General features: G+C 38.5%; 3 protein-coding genes across 4 annotated transcripts in view; 2 read left to right on the top strand and 1 right to left on the bottom strand.

Moving 5' to 3' along the window:
* Window positions 1–6,124, top strand: part of LOC144662991 (tripeptidyl-peptidase 2-like) — a 35,453-nt gene extending 29,329 nt beyond the window's left edge. The window contains exons 35-41 of one of the 2 annotated variants that reach the window (XM_078523918.1): window positions 40–113; window positions 891–939; window positions 1,639–1,705; window positions 1,796–1,849; window positions 2,855–2,916; window positions 3,718–3,840; window positions 4,651–6,124. In XM_078523918.1, coding sequence (XP_078380044.1) covers window positions 40–113; window positions 891–939; window positions 1,639–1,705; window positions 1,796–1,849; window positions 2,855–2,916; window positions 3,718–3,840; window positions 4,651–4,740 — 519 coding nt within the window. In that variant the 3' untranslated portion in view covers window positions 4,741–6,124. Of the gene's footprint in view, window positions 1–39; window positions 114–890; window positions 940–1,638; window positions 1,706–1,792; window positions 1,850–2,854; window positions 2,917–3,717; window positions 3,841–4,650 lie in introns of both variants that reach the window. The other variant, XM_078523917.1, reaches the window with a different exon arrangement.
* A 2,875-nt stretch (window positions 6,125–8,999) lies between these two features.
* On the top strand, window positions 9,000–20,520 carry LOC144663502 (transcription factor Dp-1-like). The gene is made up of 14 exons (XM_078524472.1): window positions 9,000–10,184; window positions 10,493–10,623; window positions 10,995–11,061; window positions 13,288–13,379; window positions 14,113–14,225; window positions 14,886–14,963; window positions 15,046–15,172; window positions 15,297–15,359; window positions 16,210–16,353; window positions 16,742–16,810; window positions 16,893–17,041; window positions 17,491–17,657; window positions 18,848–18,908; window positions 19,504–20,520. Exons 1-14 carry the CDS (start codon window positions 10,142–10,144, stop codon window positions 19,820–19,822), a joined length of 1,623 nt encoding a protein of 540 aa, XP_078380598.1. The 5' UTR covers window positions 9,000–10,141; the 3' UTR covers window positions 19,823–20,520.
* Window positions 20,521–21,441: 921 nt separating this feature from the next.
* Window positions 21,442–24,189, bottom strand: LOC144663501 (WD repeat-containing protein 53-like). Its single transcript, XM_078524471.1, has 2 exons — window positions 23,386–24,189; window positions 21,442–22,021 (listed from the first exon to the last, which is right to left on the bottom strand). Exons 1-2 carry the CDS (start codon window positions 24,041–24,043, stop codon window positions 21,669–21,671), a joined length of 1,011 nt encoding a protein of 336 aa, XP_078380597.1. The 5' UTR covers window positions 24,044–24,189; the 3' UTR covers window positions 21,442–21,668.
* Between the last annotated feature and the right edge of the window lie 16 nt (window positions 24,190–24,205).

Here is a 24,205-nt window from a genome sequence, read left to right as displayed (position 1 = left end):
TCAATCAACTGATGTTTTTGCCATGTTATCAATATTTAGATAGACCGTGTTGATCTGTCCAGCTACTACGGTATGAAGACCGACCCACGTCCAGAAGCAGCCACAATCAAAAGGTATTTATTATTACATCTGTCTCTTCAGCATAACGCGAAGAAATACTTCATGGAACTTTATAAACTTGGCTCCTACCAATTCAGCCCACCCCGTATATTGACATACCGTATAGCTCCGATAGGCTCTTTCTTCAGGCTCAACTAACCCCACCCTTTATTGCCGCCACTTCCAAAAGGCGGCGAATTTTGGACCGCAAAATAGGTTTAAGGCGGCTCCTTTGAGCTAAATGGAGAAATAATAACCTGAAACTCTCTCTTTGTCGTTTATCAAATATGTAACAAAAAGAATAGATCCCATGCCAGCAGAACAGCTGTTTTTAACTCAAGGTACCCAGCAGTTCGTTATCAGTAATAGAGACATTAAGATCCACGTTTTCAGTGGGAAACCACAAACCGCTAGCACCAGGCGTCATGTTTGTGGTGTTTTTCTGTTGTTTAAACGATTGTGCTTTTTATCATCGTTTGAAAAACGAAAGCTGTATTAATTCAATAGTGTTATTCAATATTAGCCCGCGAAGCAGGCGTCTGTGTAGTTTTTTAGCGCGTTTAAAAGAGAGCGGGATCGCGAACAGGCCACGCGAAAAAAAATCGATTTTTATCTTCTTTCACGTTTCCCATAAGCTTGCTCGAAACTACGGCGATCTAAATCGACGAACTACTCTTAACTTCTGACGGTGAAGGGCAAACCAAAACTGTCGTTTGAGGCTAAAGGTTATTACAAAACAACACAAGATTTAAATGTCCGTGATATTTACAGTCCTTTTTATTACTCAACAGCGAGAAAGACAACCAAAAAGCTACATTAGTGGACGCACTGTGTAGAAAGGTAAAAAGATCATTATTTTGACGTCGAGGTGCCTATCATTTTATTCCTGTAACTGCTAAAGATTGTCGACAAGATATACTGAACCGGGGTGGGGGGAAATGACGGTAAAACAAAAGAAAAAATAAGAGAAAAAGAAATCCGTTTGTTGACGGCGGCTTTTGTGGTCGTTTCATCAGATGTCTTTAAATGGAATAACATGATTTTTTTAGGTAAATTTATGGGCTGTAAAGACAAAACGTGATACAATACTAGTTTTTAAGTTGTTTTTTGTTTTTCTTTACATGTAAATATCAGTAAGGATTTGGTAAAACATTTTACAGATTTTACAATAAAAATTGCGATAAAATATTCTGTAAAAACATCATAAACTCGGTGAAAAGAATTTTTGAAATAGTGACGACGTTTAGATGTTGGCTTAACGTCATTATCAAATCAAGCAGGTTGTAAGATGAAAGGTACAGTGTATAAATATATTTAATTAATAAATCAATAAAAGTTTTGAAAATAAAAAATGTGCAAAGTCAAACAAAGATTTTAGCACGTATCGAGTTCGCTTGTGTATTTAAATTTGGTCGCAGTTTCTTTATGAATAACATCTGTTAAATCAGGCAGTCATTTGTCTGCCTGACTCACGAGATTCTATTGTTAAATCTTTAAATATTTATTTTGATTTTTAATTGTGGATTTTTTTTGTTTTAGGGACTGGCTCTCGCTGATCAGATATTAAATAAGCCTTCAGAAGTGTCGCATGGCGAGGAAACGCCAGGTACAGCGAAAAAAAATATATAATCTTTGAATCTTTTATGATTTCTTACTTTGGTAAAATTCACTGCACTTTCAACTTTCCTTTCAGCAGTTGAACAAGATGTCAGCAGCTCTGAAGATAAACCAGAGACTGAAGAAACAATCTGTAAGTGCATTATCCAAAAGTTCATACAAGTTCCCGTGGCCGAGGTCCAGTAGTGTAGATTGTAGTGCTACTGGTCCTTTAGTATAACAGTTGCTACATTTTTTTTTTTTTAGGGGGGGGGGGGGGGGCATCGTTTCTGTTGTTTGTTATATTGTTCTCTCGAAGAGTAGCGAGCCATTCATGTGGGACGAATGCCTTTATTGTGGTGTTAAAGACTCCATCGAGCATACATTCATCGAATGTCCGTTCACAAAGACTTTTGTGCAAAGGGTTGTTCAATGGTTTAACCAAACAAACCTATGTCAGATCTTTCCGACCACCGAGGAAGTCTTGTTTGGCTACTTCTCTAGCATATGGGATCCGCGTATAAAAAAGAAATTTAACTACACCACCTTAGCTATACGCCAATACATATATGTTAACAAAATCAATAGCAAAGCCATCTCCGTTCATGAGTTTATTGAGAAATTACTCGTTAAATATAAGCTGGAAAATATTTATTAATAAGAACCAATATAGGAAGAGACTAGCTCCTTCTCGAAACCTCGAAAATATTAAAACTGAAAACTTTAACCTCGGAAAATATTTATTAAATATCTACTAGTAGCACAGCCTGATAATATTCCAATTATAGATTAAGTGACTTGCATTGTATATTTCAAAAGACAATGTAATATATTGTAGTGTAAGTAAGGACTGTAAGTATTTTAGCACGATCAGTAAGGAGAGATTGTAATGTATGTTTCTAAATAAAATTTTAATTGCAAAAAAAAAAAAACAAATTCATGTGGGACCTAGCAAGAGCTTCTACCCGGCCCAAGAGGTCATCTTATTTTGTCATGATTTGTTAAAGTTATTTTGCTTATGTACAAAATAATGTCCAAATTAAAGAAAACATCAAAATATAATCTTTCTAGGAAAGGAATATATCCAACACCCAGGCGGTCAGTAACAAACTAAATGTTCTCTTAAACTGTTGTATCTTTCACCGTTTACTTCCATTAGACGAGAGAATAAACGAAACTTTTAACGAGCTTGTCAAGTGGGTGGACGTGTCAGATTCAAAGGTTGGTATTACACAAAATATTCGTTTATCTTTTAAATCCAGAAATCCTAGAGGGTATTAGAACACGCTTTGAACATAATCTCAACATCTATGTATGATCAAAGTTGCAGGTCATCTCGTTTTGTCCTAGACTTGTAGTTAACTAGGTCGTCATTGAGGTTCTTAGTTTTACCTTTTGGTCAACCAATCAAAATCGACCATTTATATTGTGCGGATATCATCACCGATCAGCGTGTCTTTCCTTCACCAAAGGTATACAGTCAACTCTCGCCTTGCAGACACCCCGCTATTGCGGACACTCGCTATTACGGACAAAATCCAGATCCCCGGCGAAAGGGGTTTGACTGAAAATGACTCCCGCTATTACGGACCCTCGCTATAACGGACACTAAACGACGCCCCGAGCGTGTCCGCTATAACGAGAGTTGACTGTACTTCGCAATCATAAGGCTGTTTCAAAGTATAAAGGTATTCTCGACTAAATTAGAGAAACATTTTGCCAGCATTCAGTTCCAAGTTTAGGCCTCGTTGCCGTTTGGAAGGATTTTTCTTGACGTCCAGAAATCACTTGGGCCCTTTTTCACAGGTGACTAAAACGTTTTCACGTTTATGCCGCGAGACAGCTTCAGGATCCTAAAAAGAACTGCTTTCTACTCAGACAACAAACAGCATTTTGAAACCTTTAAACTATTTAATATTTAAACTTTTGTCACAAACGCAAGTTTCGTTAAACTTTTTCACCGTGTAGCAGGGTGTTTAAAGTCTTATTTTCTCCGATTGACACGTTTGCTCTTGATTTAAGGTTTTGCCATTCTACATTCGTCGCGCGGAAGCTTTGAAGCTATACGGCTTAGCATTAAAGGCCTCCATGAAGCAAAATGGAGATGGAACGCCACAAAGGGCTCGTGATGACAAAAATATTGAGGTAAGCTATGTCGGCTCTCCTTTTAGTCTCCTTAAAGCAGTTTTTGTTGGATTTGGTTTTATAGTGCTTTCTAATTGGATGCATGGAAAACGCGTACTACAAGCTTTAACCAATCAAATCGTAGATATTTTTGTCAGCCAATAAAGTGCAAAGCGAAAACCAATGGGCGACCGTGATTATGCCACGTTTCCCGCGCATACTACTGTTTCCATGTTTTCCCGCGCTTAATTCCCACCTGTTCCATGTTTTCCCGCGCTTGCCACCAGCTACATGTTTTGTTTTGAGTTTTAATTTGCTAGTGTTCTTGTTTTTGGTTTTGTAAGCGCTAGAAATCCCTTTACAGAACGCGTGATTATGTGAATTGTTCACTCTTTGTTACTTTCCTTCATGCAGATTTCTTTCTTATAATTGATGAAATTACTTTGCATTGTGTCTAAAATTACCGCAAGAGAACTTTCTTTTTGTGTGTGGTATTTTTTGCCAAACATTTTCGCTGGCTTGTCTTTCGATTGCTATTTGTTATAAAGGTTTTTGGCGTTCATGTATTTTTGAAATTTATTTATTTATTTATTTATTTATTTCTTCATTTATTTATTTATTTATTTATTTATTTGTTTGTTTCAGTTACCGTAAGTAGTCTTTGATAAAAATGTTTATAAGTTCATGGCGAAACTTTGTGTTGACTTGGTTGCTTTCGTGCGATGAAACTCTGTATGAGAATTTTGGAATCTTTTATTGTAGACTAGTCACCAAAAACTAGGAAAAAATTATTGATAAAGAATTATTTGTTTTTGTTGTTATTTATTGTAGTTATTTGAGAAGCTTGGTTGGGAACATTGTGCACGATCCAGCAGAGAAAGTCTTCTGGTCAAGTATCCTACAAAATATCAACCGTTTTGATCAACACTCCCACAATTCATGGCAGTGAAGATATTTCAATTTAATATGTGTGAATTACATGCACGCTGGCACGTGCAGCACGAATAGAACACCGTGCGCTTTTGTTAAGCCTGGTTCCCATATGCTTCCAGTATTACCGCGATGTCCCCACGAACCTGGGTATGAAACTGTGCCATATACACCATTTTAATAAGTCGAGGGGCCATTTTGAAGTTTTATTTTTCCGCGAATGACGTCATTAATAAAATATTCAAAATGACACTTCGGCTTATTACAATGGTAGATACTTCATTTTAATACGTCGAGGCACAAATAAATATATTTAACAACGTCATTCGTGGAAAGTTAAATATTCAAAATGGTGTCTCGACTTATTAAAAGGGTGTATAATACAAGAACTGGGAGGGGCTCTGTAGTCTTTACGGGATGCTGGCAGTAAAATGTTTTTCAAATGCACACCGTGTACAACATAGATGGGATAATAAAGATAAGATGTTCTACATGACACGAGCATGGGACAAAGAAAAATTCTGAGTCCCCGACGGGAATCGAACCCATGGCCTCCCAGATACCGGTTGGGTGCTCTAACCAACTGAGCTACGAGAGACTCGTTGTGAGCTGGGCCATTTTACTAGGTTGATATGTGACACGCGTCCTGCATACTGCTAGGATCAGCAATGTCGAATTCATCAAGTTTTGAAGTAAATAATAAAGATGGTAAATTTTAAGCTCGGTAATAAATAATAAAGATAAGATGTTCTACATGACACGAGCATGGGACAGAGAGCATGGGACAAAGAAATAGACCGTGGGTTCGATTCCCGTCGGGGACTCAGAATTTTTCTTTTTCCCATGCTCGTGTCATGTAGAACATCTTATCTTTATTATTTATTACCGAGCTTAAAATTTACCATCTTTATTATTTACTATAGATGGGATAGTTGCTTGTGACGGAATTGCAGCCCAACTGTTCGCATATCAGAACAAGGCTTATTCTACACATCGTATTCCGGGAAACATTTAAATATTTGAAAACAGCACATCATTCTGGCCATTTTGGCTCTTTTCTTTGTAAGAGACGTTTAAATTAATTTCATCAGTCGTAGAAAGATTTCTTGGTTCACATTGGCACTATAAAAAAGTCGCCTTTATTTTACGGTTATTTTGGTTTACGTTCAACTTTGGATTACACAATAAGCACTCGACGGAAGTATTTTTGAACTATAAAGTAATTCTATAGTTAAGATACTTTTTGTAATTGTGCCTATTACCGTGTTTGTATGGGGCAGTGTCGAAGGACTTTTTAACGTATGGTATCTTTATATTTTATTTACTACGAATAACGGTTTGTTTTTAATAAAACAGAGCGATACACAATTACCTCTCTGGGCGTCTGAATCCAATTCCGGTTGAGAATTGTGCCGATAAGAATCCCTACACCTTTTCTGATTTCAAGTGTCCCTTGCTTTGTCAGTCAATTTAGTTAATGTTTGGTGCTTTATTGAAAACAGACCAATACTTGTCCTTGGAGAGAACGGTGCAATAAAGATACACCATACCATACCATACCATACCATACCATACCATACCATACCATACCATACCATACCATACCATACCATACCATACCATACCATACCATACCATACCATACTAAAGTCAGTCAGTCAGACAGGCAGACAGTCAGTCAGTCAGTCAGTCAGTCAGTCAGTCAGTCAGTCAGTCAGTCGGTCAGTCAGTCAGCCAGTTGGGTCAGACTTTATTTATGTACTACGAAATACAAGGTCTGCCGGTTGCACCAGATTCCCACTGGTTCTGAAGTCTTTAAGAGGAAATGAAACTAGTTGAATTTTACGTAAACCTGCCACAAACTTCACCAAACAAGCTTCAACAAGAACATCAAGGAAGAATGAAAAAGCGAACGCCAAGGAGCTCGAGACAAAGGAGCTTGGAAATAAAAGTGGAGGAAGCTAGCTAACGTGCGAGCTCCTGAAAATGAAGCCCAGAACGAAAAAGGGGGTATTTAGTTCTTGCAGACGCTGTTATTGTTCAAGACAAAGGAAGGTTTTTGTTTTGTTCGCCTCGACGGCTGTTTTATATGTTCTCTGACGGGCAAATTGGAAACAAAGTTACCATTTCCACGTACTCCTCGCCCTGACTCATCCCTGTCATGTACATGTCTACCATTAGCTGTAGTTACTGTTAACCTTAAGACCTGAGAGATTCGAACCATCCACGTCTCTCTCAATTAATCTTCCCGCTATGCCGGAAAATTTCTAACTTGTTTCTTGTGATTTTGGAAATGCGAGTTTGCGAACCGGTTATACTCGTAAACTTGCGATGAATTGATCGTCAACTAGGTGATCTTGTCTGTGAAGACATAGCACAAATTCTTAGGCTGTTCTTATTCTCTATTTTTCTACGCAAAAGAACGCGAAGAGCGAGTGTGTCCCGTTTTGCGCTGGCGTCCAGATTTTTCCCGCGTTTAACGATCGAAGAAAATACGAGAAACCCTGGGGGGGGGGGGGGGGGACTCGTATATGAAAGTGACGGGGATGCTCGTCATCTCGCTTAGGGGTGTAAATTTCGGATTTTTGGTCTCGCTTAGGGTGTCCCGAGCAAAACACCAATGTTTTTAGCCATAATGGTCTCGTTTAGGGTTACACACGAAGAAACAAACAAATATAAATTCAATTTTTTTAGTTTTTTTGGCATCTTTTAGGGGTCAAGAAGAGCTTGAGCCACAGCCAGATTGGTCTCTTTTAGGGGTTCTTTTCAAAATTTTCGACGAGCATCCCCGTCCGTTTCATATAGGAGTCCCCCCCCCCCCCCGGGCGAGAAACTAGGTGGTGGTGGACAGTCTAACAAATTATCGCAAATAGATAGTCTTAAATTTTTGTCAGATTGCTGTGTTTACGTACCTCCGATCAGGCAATTTTTTAGGGGGAGGAAGAGCACGATTTACTGGTTAGATATCTACTCAACGTAGGTCCACAAACTGTCTTACGAAAGCAGTATAAGCCTGCCTGATTGCTTGGTAATTGCACAACTTCAGGAAACATTTTATAATCATTAAGTGTTTGTTGAAGAGGTCTGATAGTTCAATATTGTCGAGGCGCGTGTGTGAACACTCAACTCAAAAGTTACGAGGGTAGCAAAGCGGTAAATAAATCAGATGAAGTGTTCTTATAGGTCCGATCAAGTTGTCTTGTGTCAGTAGGTAATTCGTGCGGTTCTCTAAAGGTGGATTTCCACTGCCGCGTGAATTTACTTCTGTAAAAAACATAGAGACGTGTGCTTGCGTCTGCAGAAAAAGTTAAATGTGGTTCAACGTTTTTCGTAGACACAACAGACACGTAAATTTACGTAACAGTTGAAATCCACCTTAGCACGAACGATACCAGGGCTAGCGAAGCGTAATTTTAGTAAAGGTCCAGTCGGGGAGGGGGAGAGAGCTGGAAGGTTCATCGCGCGCGTGTGTTTGCATGTGCGTGAAGGGACGACAAAGGGTTATCAAATTATGATGTTAAACTTCAGAGACTGTTTCATTAGCCAGTCTACAGCCACCATTTCTCAAGAAAACTAAGAGCGGGCGGCTGTACCAGGCTACTGTTGCATAAGTCAAGTTTTCTCGGACCCTTCCCTCCCCCATCTCCATCTGGATACCCCCGTCTTTGCAGTATCTGAATTCTAAATGTATGAAATAGATATTAAATGACACTCTTCGACACTTCAGAGCAATACATAAAAAGTGTTTACAGGCCGAAGTCATTGTGCATGCAGCTAGCGAGAGACTTATCAATATTTGCTTTCCAGTAGCAGAAGGCGGTAGGTTTTTATTTAAATTATCATGTTGCAAACGTGGAACGCTATAAACTGGATATTCGCTAAGCTAGCTGTTGCTAACCTTGCTATTTGTTTAGTGAAGTTTCAGTATTCTGGGTTGTGTTTAACAGTGTAGGTTTTTGCGTGCACTTTGCCTGATTTGCCTCTCGGCAATTACCATTTTAAAATTACGCTTTTGCGAGCATGCACCAGAGCGCGAAAAGTTAAAAAATTAGTTGTGTCTTTTTGAAGAATTATCATCACAATGCATGTTTTAATACAGCACATCTGTTTGTTTTTATTTTTATCCAGCGAATTCATTTCCCTGTTAAGTGTCGATAAGCTATGTTTTCACACTCGTGTAATAATTTTTAGTCGCTGTTTTTGTGACTCTATATGTAACTGTTTTAAAAAATGGTAAAGAAAAGGGCAGAATTTCTGACTGGATTCTTACGTTCGTGGGACGTGAAAAACTTCAAAAGGTGGATTTCATAACAATACTTAATTATTCAAGAAAACTCATTTAGCAAGGTAAAGGTTATTCACTCAGGTGTAGAGCCACAAATATCGCAAATTTCACTTTTATTGAGAATAATGGATTCTCGACTCGTCCTTGAAAGAGCTTGAAAGTGAGCGTATAAAATAAAACTGGGAAAGTTTTATTTTCTTCTCCAGAAACGAACCATGCTATTAAAGAATATAAACATAACTGGTTTCCAAGTTTGAGGTCTTACAAGGCTTGAAAATACTGAAAACAAAAATTGAACTTCGCTCAAAAGTCAATTGGCGATGCTGCGGTTTCATCTGAACAAGAATTGACTTTGATATCATATTGTCAATTATACTGCACGCCGACAAGGCAGATAAGTAATTTATTTATCCCCCTGAGCATACGTGATGGAACAGAGCGTAAAATAATATGCAATTTGTTTGAAAGACTAGTTGATTTCCTTTATTTTGGCTGCAATGCATGAATGCGTTTTTACAAATTTAAAAGCGGGCGGCATTCTTTTTGTAAAGGGCGCTGGCAACACATGAAAATTGCGTTCAAAACTCGGTGGATTTTCCGTCTAAAGTGAAAGGCAAAGTGAAATTTCAGGGACATTTTCCCTCCATAACTTGACTGACCAATCATAAGCGGCTGTGATTTTCCCGCGAACGAGGCAGCGAAGAAATGCCCGGAATGTTGCATTTGCGCAGTGCTTAACTATTAGCCACGTGGTTAATAATAAGCCAATCAGAACGCAAAATTAAACCCCACCGCGAAGATCGTTTGTCAGGGCCTGAAGTCGGTGCAAAAACATGTCCGCTCGAGCGAGGAATTAAGAAACTAAAGACTGATTTCTCTCACAGTAACCCTCAAATATGCCTCTGAAACCGATATTGCACTAAATCTAACATTTCCAAGTACTTTTAAAGCGATCGCGTTGAAATCAGACCGTATTCCAGTTGGCGATTTCGATAAGTTTCTGTCGCATTTTACCTTTGAGGCTTTGCGCAAACTTTGGTACACGCATCACCCATGCCATCGGTTGGAGCTTCAGTGAGAGTTTTAACTTCGCTTTAGATTGTACTGATGTCGAATCCAACAGCCACACTCACAAGCTTGTGGATCGAAGGTTAGTATTTCCCGATTTTTGTCCAATACACGTGTTTTCATGTTTTCCGTTTGCGTTGAACGTGAAATGAGCTGTAAGTTGCGTTCTTCTTTATTCAAGCTAGGTTTACATTTCTCGTACGCCAGTACTAAGTGAAAACGGGGCATTGTTTTCCGTCGATTTCGCTAATATCCTTGTACCTTAAAGAATTTAGTTTCTAGTTGAGCGTGTTAGCTTGCCGAGCTCGAGACACGCTTCCTTTTATCCGTAGAAGCTAACAATTCAATTTACAAGTGAAAGCTGCTACTGAATATTCAAATCTGTTGTAGGTCAACCGAGCCCTGTGAAAAGTAACCCATCCACTCCAGTCAAAGGAGTTGTGAGCCGGGACGCCTCAATGGTGCAGGAAGACTTTTTAAAGTTTTACAAAGACAGTGGTCTTGAGGGTATAGCCCGAGAGGTAGGAAGCGATCGACCTAGCCTCGTGTATGCGCTGTGACGATTGCACGGGTTTACTACTCAAGGAACAGTGTAAAGCATATTTAAATTTATCCGCGATTGCTTCTAACATCGCAATTCATAATTCATGATAATATTTCCAAAGCTCTTCTTGTAAATGGGACTTATTCTTTCACCCGTAGGACCGCTAGTGCTAAGATCGATTGCATTCTGGTATTGATTGTGAGCTAACTTCTGATCGAGCCTTCTAGCTTATATACCTTCATTCAGCGATTGATTTCCAAGAAAGAGTTTCATCAATAGGTTTTCCAACTTCATCACAGCTTAAATACTAAATACTTTCGCCTTTTCTTTCTTTATTTTGACTTGCAGGCTGGCGTGATTGACAACAATGGAACTATAGACGGACTGAAAGATTCCTCTCATCAAAGAGTCAACAGTAGGCTTTTTTGCTTGTTTGCTTTAGGATTTGATTTAGGATACTCGAATGTTGATCTGTTTCCTTTGACATGTCGCTGACTTGAAATCTATTCATATTAATTTCATCTCCGCTTGCTAGAGTTTCTTGAAATCGACCAAATTGTTTTTATAGGTCCGGATGGAAGTTTATTGCGTGAATTATCACTGATTCGATCTTCTATGATCTCTGTCATTGGTTAACGTGAAACAAGCTTACGGTTTTGAGATTTTAATGCTATAGGTATTAATTTCTTCGAAGCCGGCTGTATATGTTTATTGTTAACTAAACTGCTTTGGCAGATCCTATCTTTCTTGGAGAAACAGAAATCGACAGAAGGTAAACATGTTAGTGGCTGAATATATATATACAGCTATAGAAGAAATTTTGAGATATTTGTTGATTGTTTTTCAGACCAATTGCTCTTTTCTCCCCTGAGGCACTTTGTCTACAATTGCATTGAAAAGTTAAATAACCTCTTTTTGTGTTAGATGAGCTTTTGGCACACCTCAATGAAAACTGAAATTTGAATTTTTTTTTTCTGTCTTGTATTGCATTATTGCATTACTCTGGTATGAGTTTTTATTATTGCTCAAAAATTTTACCTAAAAAAACACAGGCATTCTTGGTTTTGTGATCAGTGACACAATCACCACTTGCAAAATTGATTGCAATTTTGATTTATGTGTTAACAGCTGGGCTAAAGTGTTCATAGCGCACACTTTGTTATAGCAGAAATGAGATGAGATGATTGAGCAAATCATTTCAAAACACTGGAATTCAAACATGTAGTGAAGACGACATATCTACCAACTCCCAGGTGTCATCGCACCTCTTGCCTGGGTGTGAAACTTTTATGTCATCACATACATGAAGGGATTTTTCACTCCTGATTCAAAAGCATAAAATGGATCAGTTACAAGGGAACTACAGTAATATTGCACATCTCTACAGCGGTCCCGCCAGGGCAGAATTTACTGGCTGTTGCAGAGAGGCAGCTATTGTTGTGAGGTTTCAATAAGACTGAAGTGTATAGATCAGCGCACCTTCAGGATGAAAAATGCTGGCTATTGTACAGGTCCCAGCTGTTCAAAGGGTGGATAACGCTATCCAGCAGATAAATCACTATCTGGTGGATAGCAAAGAAGGTTTTCAAAGCTGTACTCTTGGAATAATTGCAGGGTGCGCAAAGGTTCTTCTGTAAGAAATCTTGGGTGCCCAGCTTTTAAAGTGCTACTACGATTAAATTTTCGATTTCCATTTTTTTACATTTTCGTGTACAAGAAGACTTTCTTACTCACTTTGCCAATTTTCAATCCATTACGAACATCAGAAGTCGTATTATTTTAATGTTTATTTCCGATAATTTACGGCCGCCATTAAAAAACCTTGTTCCAAGGCTTGGTTGCGAATAGGGAGAAAATGACGTCAAGGCTCCAAATACCTCACGGGTTGAAATTATAATAACAATATGTAGTGAAAATCACGCGAAAAGCAACAAAAAGTTTGGGCTTATTTTTCGTGCAATGTTCTATGCTGATTGTTATTATAATTTCAACCCGTGAGGTATTTGGAGTCTTTGACGTCATTTTCTCCCTATTCGCAACCAAGCCTTGGAACAAGGTTTTTTAATGGCGGCCGTAAATTATCGGAAATAGACGTTAAAATAAAACGACTTCTGATGTTCGTAATGGATTGAAAATTGGCAAGGTAAGTAAGAAAGTCAAATTGTACGCGAAAATGTAAAAAAATGGAAATCGAAAATTTGATCGTAGTAGCACTTTAAAAGCTTTCATGGTAGCGAACTTTTACAAGTTGCGTAAAGGTGAAAGTAAGTTGCCTGTAGCCCTGGGCTCTGTTAGAGCACAGCTCTGGTTTTGTATGACAGTTATCCACTGGATAGTGATTTATCTGGTGGATAGAGTTATCCACCCTTTCAACAACTGAGCCCAGAGGTGGACTCAACTGCACATGTCAATTGATCCAGTTCCTAGTGGAAACCCCACCCCCCCTGAAATACCCATGGCCGCTTTACAACCTATGCATCTGCACACACACATCTTAAAATCTCACTCTTCCTATTTTATCATAAACTAACTTTGAGAGTCACTGGATGATAACTGTAAATAGACCAGTGTCAGTAAAACTCACTATTAAATTGAGCATTAAAGTGAGTTCATGTCCGAATATCTCTTATTTTTTCAACAGCTGCAAGCAACCCAACTGTCATGCCTGTCACCACTGCCAAGATGTCGCCTGTCATTTTACCCAAAACAGTGAACTCCGCACCATCTCCAATGGTAAGGGACCCAAACATTAAATAGTACAGTGATAGTGAAAAAAAAACATTGTCTGCTCTAGCAGAGACTTGTGCTAAGCTCTGATTAGAGATCAAAGCATTAAGTGTTGTTACTCCCTTTGAGTGGGATGCACCCATCACAGGTTACTCTGCATCATATTGTGTTTAGTTTGCTGTAGCAAAGAGCACTGCAAGAATAAACTATCTTGCCGAACAACAAACCAAAACAACCATAGACCTCTGATTTATTTTAGTTTGATTCAGAGCACAGCATTTGCTTTTAGCCATTCTGAGGCCCTGCCAGGGTAAATTTCAACAAGCGACATGGCCCAAAAAGTAGCGACAGCACATGAATGAAATTGCGACAAACAATAATAGCTCTAGCCAAATTCTGACAAGTGACAAAAATGCCTAGAATGGCAGATAAAACAGCAACACCAAGCATTTTGAAATTCAGACAAGCGACTCGAGGACCCCCTGGCAGGGCCTCCATTCTGGCTGCTTTCTTGCTTATTTTTGATAAGCTTTTCTCTGGCCTAGGAATGGTAAGAACACACATGGTCTGAAAGAAGTTAATACTGCATGGTTGTCAATAATCCCCAGATATCCCTATTTACTTGATTCTGAAAAATACAATTATTAGACGTTAACAGTCATAAGACTTGATCCTACAGTTTCCATAAAAAAAGTTTTTCTTACGTAATCGAATACTAACTAAATTTGTTTTTTCACAGGTACTTGGTTCTCCTGGACCACACCAGATTATTGCTGTTAGTGGAAGTCCAAGAACACCAACAATGATTGCTGCACCAATTGTTCCTGCTAATGCCGCAGCCTCGTGGCCAAGGTAAATGTTGCTTACTATATTTAGTGATAATAAGCTATCATAAATCGCCCACACAACATAAATGGATCTCTTAGCAGAGCTGTAGTCCCAATTTCTCAAACCTCTGAGGGAAATGAAATTGGTTTGGGAAATTGTGAGTTTGAGGAATCAGGGGTAAAAATGAAGTGGTCAACTAAGTGAAGCTATCTTTACAGCATGATTTACGTCTATTTACTGAAACATGTTTACCAAGGAGAGCTTAGCAACCAAATTCGACACGTGTCAAAATTGGTTGGAATTTTGCTCACAAAAACAGCCTTCACTCAAATTCTGACTTCAAATCTCAATAAAAGGATGATAAGCTAATGTTTTTCTTAAAGCTGCTTGCTCATACCTCTTCATCCTTAGCAACTAGCTGCTTTTTAAACTCCAAAATTAGTTCAAAATAGCTGCCATACAGTTTGTGACAGTTACAAAATGGCCCAAAATAAACTTGACACCAGTCAAATTGAACCCCAGCAGGGTGGGGCATGCTATTTTTTAACATGTTTTAAGTTGTTTCCTTTACCACACGGTGAAGACAAGCAAATCCAAGGGGAAACTACTTTTGGTTCACACAATACAAACTCTTCAATAGTAAATACCCAAAAATGTAATGTAATCTTCTTTATTCCATTTCAGGGTAAACACTACTCCAAACAGTGGAAAGAAAAGAAGGATTGATTGCATGGAAAATGATTTACTAGACAGTGCAGAAAGGTAACAATATTTTGTTGTTCTTTTTAAGAAAAAAATATATTGAATATGAATGTACTGATTTACAATATTTCTTCACATGCAGGAAGAGAGGCAAGAGACTGCCCAGCGCTGGTCGCTCAGGGGGAGATAAAAGTGGAAAGGGACTGAGACATTTCTCAATGAAAGTGTGTGAGAAAGTCCAACAGAAAAGAACAACGTCATACAATGAGGTAACATGACCAAATAACTGCCATTTTGTTGGCTTTTTTGGCCTTTATAAGCTATTGCGAAGTTTTCTCTGATTCCAAGAAACTTATTCTACACTACAATAAGGAAGAAAACATTTCCTTTCAGGTTGCTGATGAGTTAGTTCAAGAGTTCAGTGATCCTGACAAACATCTTTCACCAACAGACCAGGTATATCTCAAGCAAACACCATATTTTTACTATCTTTAAAGATTTGTGTGGAAAAAAACCCAGAAAAATTATAAGGACAACTTGCAAAACACACTGGGTGGGAGAAGGCAGTAGGTAGATTTAACAAAGATGACAAAACTTTGTGATAAAAGTTTATGCACTGCATTCTTGAGCCTCTCTATGGGTACCCACGGTCTTCGTTTTCTTCGCAACTTTTTGCAAATCTTCGTTTTCTTTAAACAGATCTTCCTTTTATCTTCGTTTGGTTTTTCCATGGAATGTTGTCAAATGCCAACATTTAAAAATTACAGATATTTTCTGTAGTGTTTAGGAATTTTGACAATTTTATATCGGAGTGTTTAATTTGATCACGTGAATTTTGGTCAATTTCAGATCTTCGCTTCAATCTTGAGATCTTCGTTTTTTCCGCGGTGATCTTCGCGTCTTCGATTTCTTCGGAAATACCCATAGAGAGGCTCATTCTTAGACTAAAATGCAGCACCAGGGTGGTCACAGTGTGAAACTTGTAAAATGTTAACATTGATGTTGTAGCAAGGATGGGAGCACCAGAAGTCTTTGTTGAGCCTTGTTCAGACTATTTTCATGCTCTCACATAGCACTGTCTTTGCTAAATAGTAACTTGCAATGAACTTACAGATCATTTCAGATCATATTAGCAATGCTTCTTGGCATTTTATGGTGCATAAACCAGAGTAAAGTGCTGGTGGGTAGGGGTCACTTAGCTTCTTTGCAAGACTTTTCCATCAAGTATTTAGTTTCAACTGTGACTAGTGTTAATGGATTGGTAGGTGTGGTCATTTATGTTTGAATTATCTAATGTTAATTGTAGGCTTACGACCAGAAAAACATCAGAAGAAGAGTTTACGATGCACTGAATGTGCTGATGGCCATGAACATCATATCAAAAGAAAAAAAAGAGATCAAATGGGTAGGACTACCTACAAACTCAGCACAGGAATGCCAACAGTTAGAGGTACAGAATGTTTTGATGTTTCTTTGAGTTCAAAGCTGGACGGTTTAGGTGCGGTGGCCTAATGGTTAGCACGCTGGACTCCAGATCAAGTGGTCTGGGTTCGAGCCCTGGCTGGGGCACTGTATTGTGTTTTTGAGTAAGACACTTAACTCTCACAGAGCCTCTCAGACTTCACCCAGATGTATAAATGGGTGCCGTCAAATTAAAAGCTGGGGGAGAAACCCTGCAATGGATAAGCATCCCATCCAGGAGGGAGTAGAAAATACTCCAAGTCACTTGATAGTACTGAAACTGGGATAAGCTCAAGCCTGATGGGCCACTAAGGTCAAACACAGACATCACCCTTTTTTATTGTCTCTAATGCAAACATTTAATTTATTATTTACAGGAGGAGAAGAAAGACAGACAAGAGAGAATAAGGCAAAAAACAGCTGAGTTACAGGAATTAATACTTCAAGTAAGCCGATGATTGTGCTTGCTTCAAAATAGAAGCTTTAGCATGCTTGTTTGTACTAACATTTTTTGTGATTCCATTTCAGCAAATTGCTTTCAAGAATCTTGTCCAAAGAAACAAGCAGGTGGAAAAGGAACATGGCTCCCCAGCTCCTAACACAGCTATACATCTTCCTTTTATCATTGTAAACACAAGCAAGAAAACTGTCATCGATTGCAGCATATCTAATGACAAGTAAGGCTGCCAATAACATTTCATTCCTTTTATTACTACACTTGCAGTTAGTTACAGTTAAAAAATAAGCGGGAGCGAAAGGGAAAAATGTTGGAAGGCTCCCTGCTTGGGTTGAATCTGAAAATTCTATGTCTCCTTTTGGGGTGAGATATAAGCAAAATTATTGGCAAACAAATAAATGAAAAATGAATTACAATATTTAGAGCGGAAGTCACATCAGCTCTAGCTGGTTTTCATGTGGGTCCTCTATCCAGGTCGAATTGGAATTTGGAAAAGTGTAATTTAAATAATTTGGAAATGTGGAATTTTGAAAAAGAAAAGAAAACATGAGTTGCATAGCCAATGTTTATACTAGACATTTCGTGGACACCTACATGTAAACAACAACAACAGACTCTTGATTTGTGTGAAAATAATTCCTTTTTGTTTTTTACCTTTTTTCTCCATAGATTTGAATATCTATTCAACTTCGACAACACATTTGAAATCCATGATGATATTGAGGTGTTGAAACGAATGGGAATGGCATTTGGTTTGGAGAAAGGGCAGTGCGCAGAGGCAAACCTCAGGGCTTCAAGAACAATGGTTCCTAAAGCACTTGAACCTTACGTCATGGGTAAGTTTTTAACATTTTGTTCTGTAAATGCCTGTTTAGTTTATACTGACATTGTTAGTTTTTACTGATAGTTGAGTTTGGGATAAAGTACATAATTTATTTAATTTAACGGGAAAGAGATCAGAACAAAAAATATCTGGTTTGTAGCCAGGCATGATAAGATTAAAATTATTTGATAAAAGTTGACACTGGTATGCAATTAAAAATTGTTAAGTTTAATTGCATACCACCCCCTATTCTATCTTTTTTAGTCGCGTTTTTTAGAATTCCACCCCCCATTTTGTTCAGTACATTCCTTATCACCTTTTTCTGCATTTTTTTAGTTTTTATTCCTATAACACCAGGGACGCCGTTTTAAATTTACATATTGCTGAAAAAGGCTACAGCAGTAGCCGAAACGTCTTGTACATATTTTAAGCCAGTGTCAACTTTTATCAAATAATTTTAATCGAGATCAGAACAGTTGCAAGGAAAACCTGAAATTAATGACTTTTGAACCTGCGGACACTTGGTACTTGCATGAATGTGCTATCACTGATCTTTGACACCAGTGGGAGCTGGCAATCTGTAGAGAAAAACAAATGGCATAGAATCTAGTGCTCTGGTTGGGCTTATTCACACCATGTGATTCATCAAGAACCGAGCAACACTTCCAGTGAGAGTAGCGGTACTTCTAGTCGCTTGATAATAGAGGAACCTAACTACCGCCGACAGTTGGTAGAGCTCCGGACTGCCGTGCGGGAGGTCTCGGGTTTGACTCCCAGATTGGACCAACACTCAGAGTCTTAAAATAATTGAGGAGAATGTGCTGCCTTTGTAATTACATCTACAAATGGTTAGGCGTTCTAGTCTTCTCGGAAAAGGACGATAAACCGTAGGTCCTGTCTCCTGCATCTTTCAGTGTTACAATCAGCAGGGGACGTTAAAGAACCCACACCCTCATCATAAAGAGTAGGGCATGAAGTTCCCGGTGTTGTGGTCTGTTTCTATTCTATGGGTTGGGTGGTGTGATGAGATCATATGCATGGACGGATAGCGGCTGCCAAAGGCACCTGATATGCTGATGTCCGATCTCATCCAATAAAATTCTTACTGTGAAGCGCATTGAGCTTTGTAAATGTGCTATATAAGCACCTATATCATTCATTCATACTACAGTCATTCAAGTTCTGTTGTTTCTTCTTCCCCAGATATGGCAAAATCAGGTCCAGTTGGACTTGCTGGAGTCCTTAGCAATCACACAACCCCCAAGTAAGTTAAAATTAGAAGCATAATTAGTAGTAGTAGTAGTAGTAGTAGTAGTAGTAGTAGTAGTAGTAGTAGTAGTAGTAGTAGTAGTAGTAGTAGTAGTAGTAGTAGTAGTAGTAGTAGTAGTAGTAGTAGTAGTAGTAGAAGCAGTAGTAACTTTATTTAACGAGGGAACACTTTACAGTCGTGGACTGGTAACCCTGTGGCCCTCACCTATAGTTAAAAATAAATTACAATAATTTAAAAATATCTAGCTAAGAATAATAAAAAGTATAAAATTGGTAAAAATTTGAATTTTTAACCATATTATTTTTAATAACCACTTATTACTGAGAGGTAGGCCAAGTTGGGAAAGTGCATGTAGTGCACCAAAAACGAGAGCTTGATTACCAGGCAAGAAGTATTTTGGTATTTTCTTAAACTTGATCTGGTTGAATAGCACATGTACTAAATGAATGAACGATATATGCATGGCCAGACAGCTTTGCGAGCATGTCAACTCATTTGGCTCTATCGTGCATCAATTCATAATACTATTCTACTGGGTCCTACGGTATTAAGGGGTCATATATTAAGGTGTAATTTTTTTGTTACACAGCAAAGCAGTTGGATCTTCAGCTTCACCATTGGTTTCAGCTACAGCACGCATGTCACCTCTTCCGGCCCCAAACACTCCCTCATCACCACTAGCCACACCCCTAGCTCAAGGGCATGGCACTTCGCCCATCCCAGTGCAAACCACCAACTCAAGGACGCAGAATCGCACATCAAGGACATCATCAATGGCGAGTGACAGTGGCCCTTCGCATCGAACCATGTCTCCGTATTCCTTTCCTTCTTCTCCAGCTTCCGATGCTTCTTCTGATTTATCACAAGATGGATTTATGGACACTGATGAGCCTAATTCACATCACTGATTTTTACGTCAATGGAGTTTTAAAAATGCATGAGTTTGAGTGTGTGGAGCTGACAGTGTCAGTTGTAGACTCGTATTCAAGGTTGATGTTTTACTCTAGTTTTGGACTGCAATAAACACTCAATTGTTTGTACATTTTTACGGGCTAATCAAAGGTGATGCCTAATATTATTCGCTCATGGTTTGTGTGAGGCTTTTATAGTTGTTTTTTTCAACACAGACAAGCCCAGGATAATTAAGACAATGGAGCAACAAAATAACAAAAAAGAATGTAGTGTAGTCGTTTGCCATGTCCAAACCTGTACGTAGCACATTTCACGAAACAAAACAACAAAAAAACAGATGAAAAATAATACTGTAGAATATTTAGTGAGTTTATTCATCAGCTGAAGTAGCGAGTTAGAAAAAAAAGAGAATGAAATAATTTTGATAACAGTATTCTTTGGTTTTGATTAATAACCAAAAGCAGCAATTTATAGGTTTTATGTCATTTTGTTGCTATGGGAACCAATTTGAATGTGCATCTTATAGCAGTGAATGGGTTCTCATCATGTAGCAATGCTCAATGTTGTCGGAGCTAAGCTCTTGCACCTGCATGGAGCAGTTTACTTTTATGATATTGTACAGCACCTCGGGCAGAGTTCCTGAAATGTGCAAGAATGGGTACTTATAAACCATAATAAACAAACAAACAACGAACAGCTGGTTTGAACTTGTAGTGGTTATTAGATTTTATTTTTCTGCGAATCTTTACACTCAATGTTAATTTCTTGTTTTACTTCAACATTTGCCTTTGTGCAGTTCCAGAAAAAATCCATATTCCCTTCCCCCCCCTTGCCTCATCGAATATTATTAGCAATTCCAAGGGGGTGGTGGTCACAAATGCCAAGACTTTAAAAGCAAATATGGGACTTAACCGGCATTTCCAGGGGGGTGGGGGATTCAAACCAAGTAACCTTCTGTGGGGGGGGGGGATATACCGGTAGATATTTTCTGGAACTCACAATACCAAAATGCCCTGCCTCAGTAAAATGTTGACCATTTTAATGTAAAGGTAGCCTGTTTGAAGACTTCATTTTAGAATTTTCTTTTAACATTGTATAAAGTAATAAACTCTTCAATACTATTCCTGTTTTCCTATTATTTCAAATTTCATCCAACAAGCTAAATAGTTCAGGAGTATGTAGAAACAAGACTACATGTGGACAATAAACCATGCTCAAAAATATTGTTGGCCATACTCTGTAGATCAGGAGTTCATGAATGGAAGAAATTGAATTTGATGTCTTGTTCATTGACTTGCTTTTCACTCCCAGAGTAAAAGTGCAAGGTTCTTGGGGGCCCAAAAGGCCGCGCTCTCAGACGGACTTCACAAAATCAATGAATGAAACCCTAGTGTGACCATTTGAATGAAAGCTATTGAGCAGTACTTTCATGTGGTACTGTATATTATGCTGTACAAGGTGGTCCGAACGTTTGAGCCTGTGAATGAAACCCTAGTGTGTAATCATTTAAATGAAAGCTATTGAGCAGTACTTTCATGTGGTACTGTTTATTATGCTGTACAAGGTAGTTCTGACTTTAGTTGATGGATGAAACACAAATGTCCAACCAAAATAAAAGATATTAAGCAGTTGTGTACAAGGTAGTTCTCACTTAAGTTGCAAATTGGTGGATAAAATACTAGTGTGTGACCATTCAAATAAAAGCTATACACCTTTCCAGCATTATACTTGTTTCTTCAATGTTGCTAAACTAGTTAACACCAAAATCCTCAAATTTATCCTCAACTTCAAGTGAATGTCATTTAGCAATAATTTATTGTAAAGCTTTATTGACATCAATCCTCACGCCACGCAGTACACAGATATACTGTTTGTTAGATCAGCCACAAATATATTTTGTGTAAGCAAACTAGATGTGATCCAGTTGATCTTTGATCCATGGTCAAATTCATGGGTAACACAGGCAGCACTGGGTTCTTTTACATTGTTTTCTTCAGCTAAGGTCCTGTTGCATTTACCACTACCTAAATTCCACACAATAACTTTACAGTCATCTCCACCTGACACAAGCATCTCATTTGGACTAAATTTTGGGAAGTGGACTTGAGATGCACTAGAGGAATGTTTACTGAGGCACTCGTCTGGAACAAATTTTTTCTTTCCTTCAAACCTGAAGAGTTGGATACTCCCATTGCCTGAAATGAAAATACATGTAAAAGTGATATTTTTACTGTTTAGTATCTCTGCAACACTAGTTTACATTCTCACTCTTCCAAGTTCGCTGCGTGTACACCGAACAAGCCCTTTGTTGCAGCAACTTGTTTTAAAGCAGTACACACAGCGTGACTTGTTGCAGAGACCTGTCGCCTAGTGTGTCCCGACCCCAGGGGGGGGGTTAGTTCCGGCTTTTAAATGACGGGGATGATCGAAGGATTTTTTTGGGTTTGAAATTTTCGATTCCCAGATTTTTTGGGGTTGGAAAATTTGGCAAGTATTTTTTTTGGGTGACTTGATTTTAGACTTGCACCAAGTTGCTCTCTATTGGTGAGTGAAGCGAGCCACGCAGTTAAAAACGACCTAAAGTGCCTTGGTGCGGCCTTGGTGTATTTATGGTATGATGAATAAAAAACACAAGTGTTCAATTTTTTATGATTTTCTTTGTGTTATATTATTGCCCCTCCTGGCAATTTAGGGGTAATTTGACAAGGGATTTTTTGGGGGTTATTTTTTGGTCCAGGGATTTTTTTGGGTAATGTCGGAAGACTTAAGGATTTTTTTTTGGGTCCTGAGTTTTGCCTCCATTCGATCATCCCCGTCATTTACAAGCCGAAGTACCCCCCTGGGGTCCCGACCTTTATACTTTTCTTTACATTTTGATGCCCCCCACCCCCCCTCCCCTTCATTTTCAGTTAAAGGAATGTATGAAGCTAGACTAGAATTTTCGAAAGGGTGGGGAGCACCAAAACCTTCTATAAGGGACAGGTATGGTTATTTTCTGTAAGAACACAATACAAGTAGCCCAGGGGCTGTCATGCCTACAGAGTACAGTAAAAACCCAAGTATAAGAACCTAGGTTTTTTCAAGTTAGCCTAAACAGGTTCTTATAGAAATGGTATTTAGTGTAAAATTAGGCTAACTAGGTTCTTAATTAGGTTCTTAAGTTTTGCTCAAGAAATAAAGTAGAATTTTTAAATGATCTGAACTTAAATGCCCAATAACATTATTCTTGGAGGCTTTGGTAAGCAAAATACTATACTATTTTAATCTGATTCTGTTAAAATCAAACTTATACTGTAACCTTCACTATAATTCCCAATAATTCTATATTTTTGAGAAGATTATTTTTTCCTTTTTTGAAAATAAGAACCTGTTTTAGAAGTTTAGTCTAAAATGGTTCTTATGTGAAGGGTGCTTAAAAATGAAATTTTAGCCTAACAGGTTCTTAAATGTTAGGTTCTTATATGCAGGTTTTTACTGTATGGTCAAAAGGTCCCTAGAGGGTAACCTTTTAAAGTTGCAGAAAGAAAAAAATCATGTTTGTAAAGAACTGTGTTGATACCTAATCCAGCTGCAAACATTCTCCCATTTTCTGCCATGTGTATGGAGTGCACAAAGGGTGGGTTGACAAAATATGCCCCTTCTTGATTCTCCCCTCCGAGCTCCTGGACATTAAGTTCCTGAAGTCCTCTTCCAGAAGAGAAGTCCCAACTAACAACTCTGTAATCCATACCCCCTGAAACTATCTCCCAGGGTCTGTTAGGCCTGAACTGAACTGTTGAAAAAATGTTATCATGTCTGCTGTGCAGTGACTTGAATAATGTTCCTGACTGTACATCGATCACTTTAATTTCACCGCTGTCATCACAGGCTGCAAGAAAAGTCCCCTTGCCATGAATGGCTACTTGATTAATTTCATCCTCGTTGAATTGAAATTCGCAAACAGCAGATGACGGATTTCTGAGGTCATAACCAAATATTTTGTTCCCGCGTGAAGCGTATAAACGTTCTGGATTTTTCACACAAAAGCAAATACTGTTGACTTCATTTGAATCAAGATCACCAGACTGCGAAGTATATGGAAGTTTGCTTTGAGATGAGCCATCCTTTGACCAGATGCAGAGCTCATCTTCTCCACCTGAAGCTAAAATACCTTCTCTGTTAATGTCTAAACATAACACAGCTGATGTGTGGCCTCCAGTCCAAGTATTTTTCTGCATGTTTTGAAGGGAAGTTGACGACCAAAGTCGATGACCGAATTTTGTGACTCGTGTCACGCAACGCTCCTCCCGCTAATCTCGTTCCCAGATCACTGGTGATTAGCTTCTACCACCATATATGGCAATCTTTACCTTATTTAGGAATAACTGAATCCGCGAAAC

This window comes from Oculina patagonica, chromosome 8 (genome assembly GCF_052425735.1).
Source record: "Oculina patagonica isolate OP01 chromosome 8, crgOcupat, whole genome shotgun sequence".
Lineage (NCBI taxonomy): Eukaryota > Metazoa > Cnidaria > Anthozoa > Scleractinia > Oculinidae > Oculina > Oculina patagonica.
Note: the sequence above shows the minus strand (reverse complement) of the source record. Positions and strands in the feature narration are given on the sequence as shown.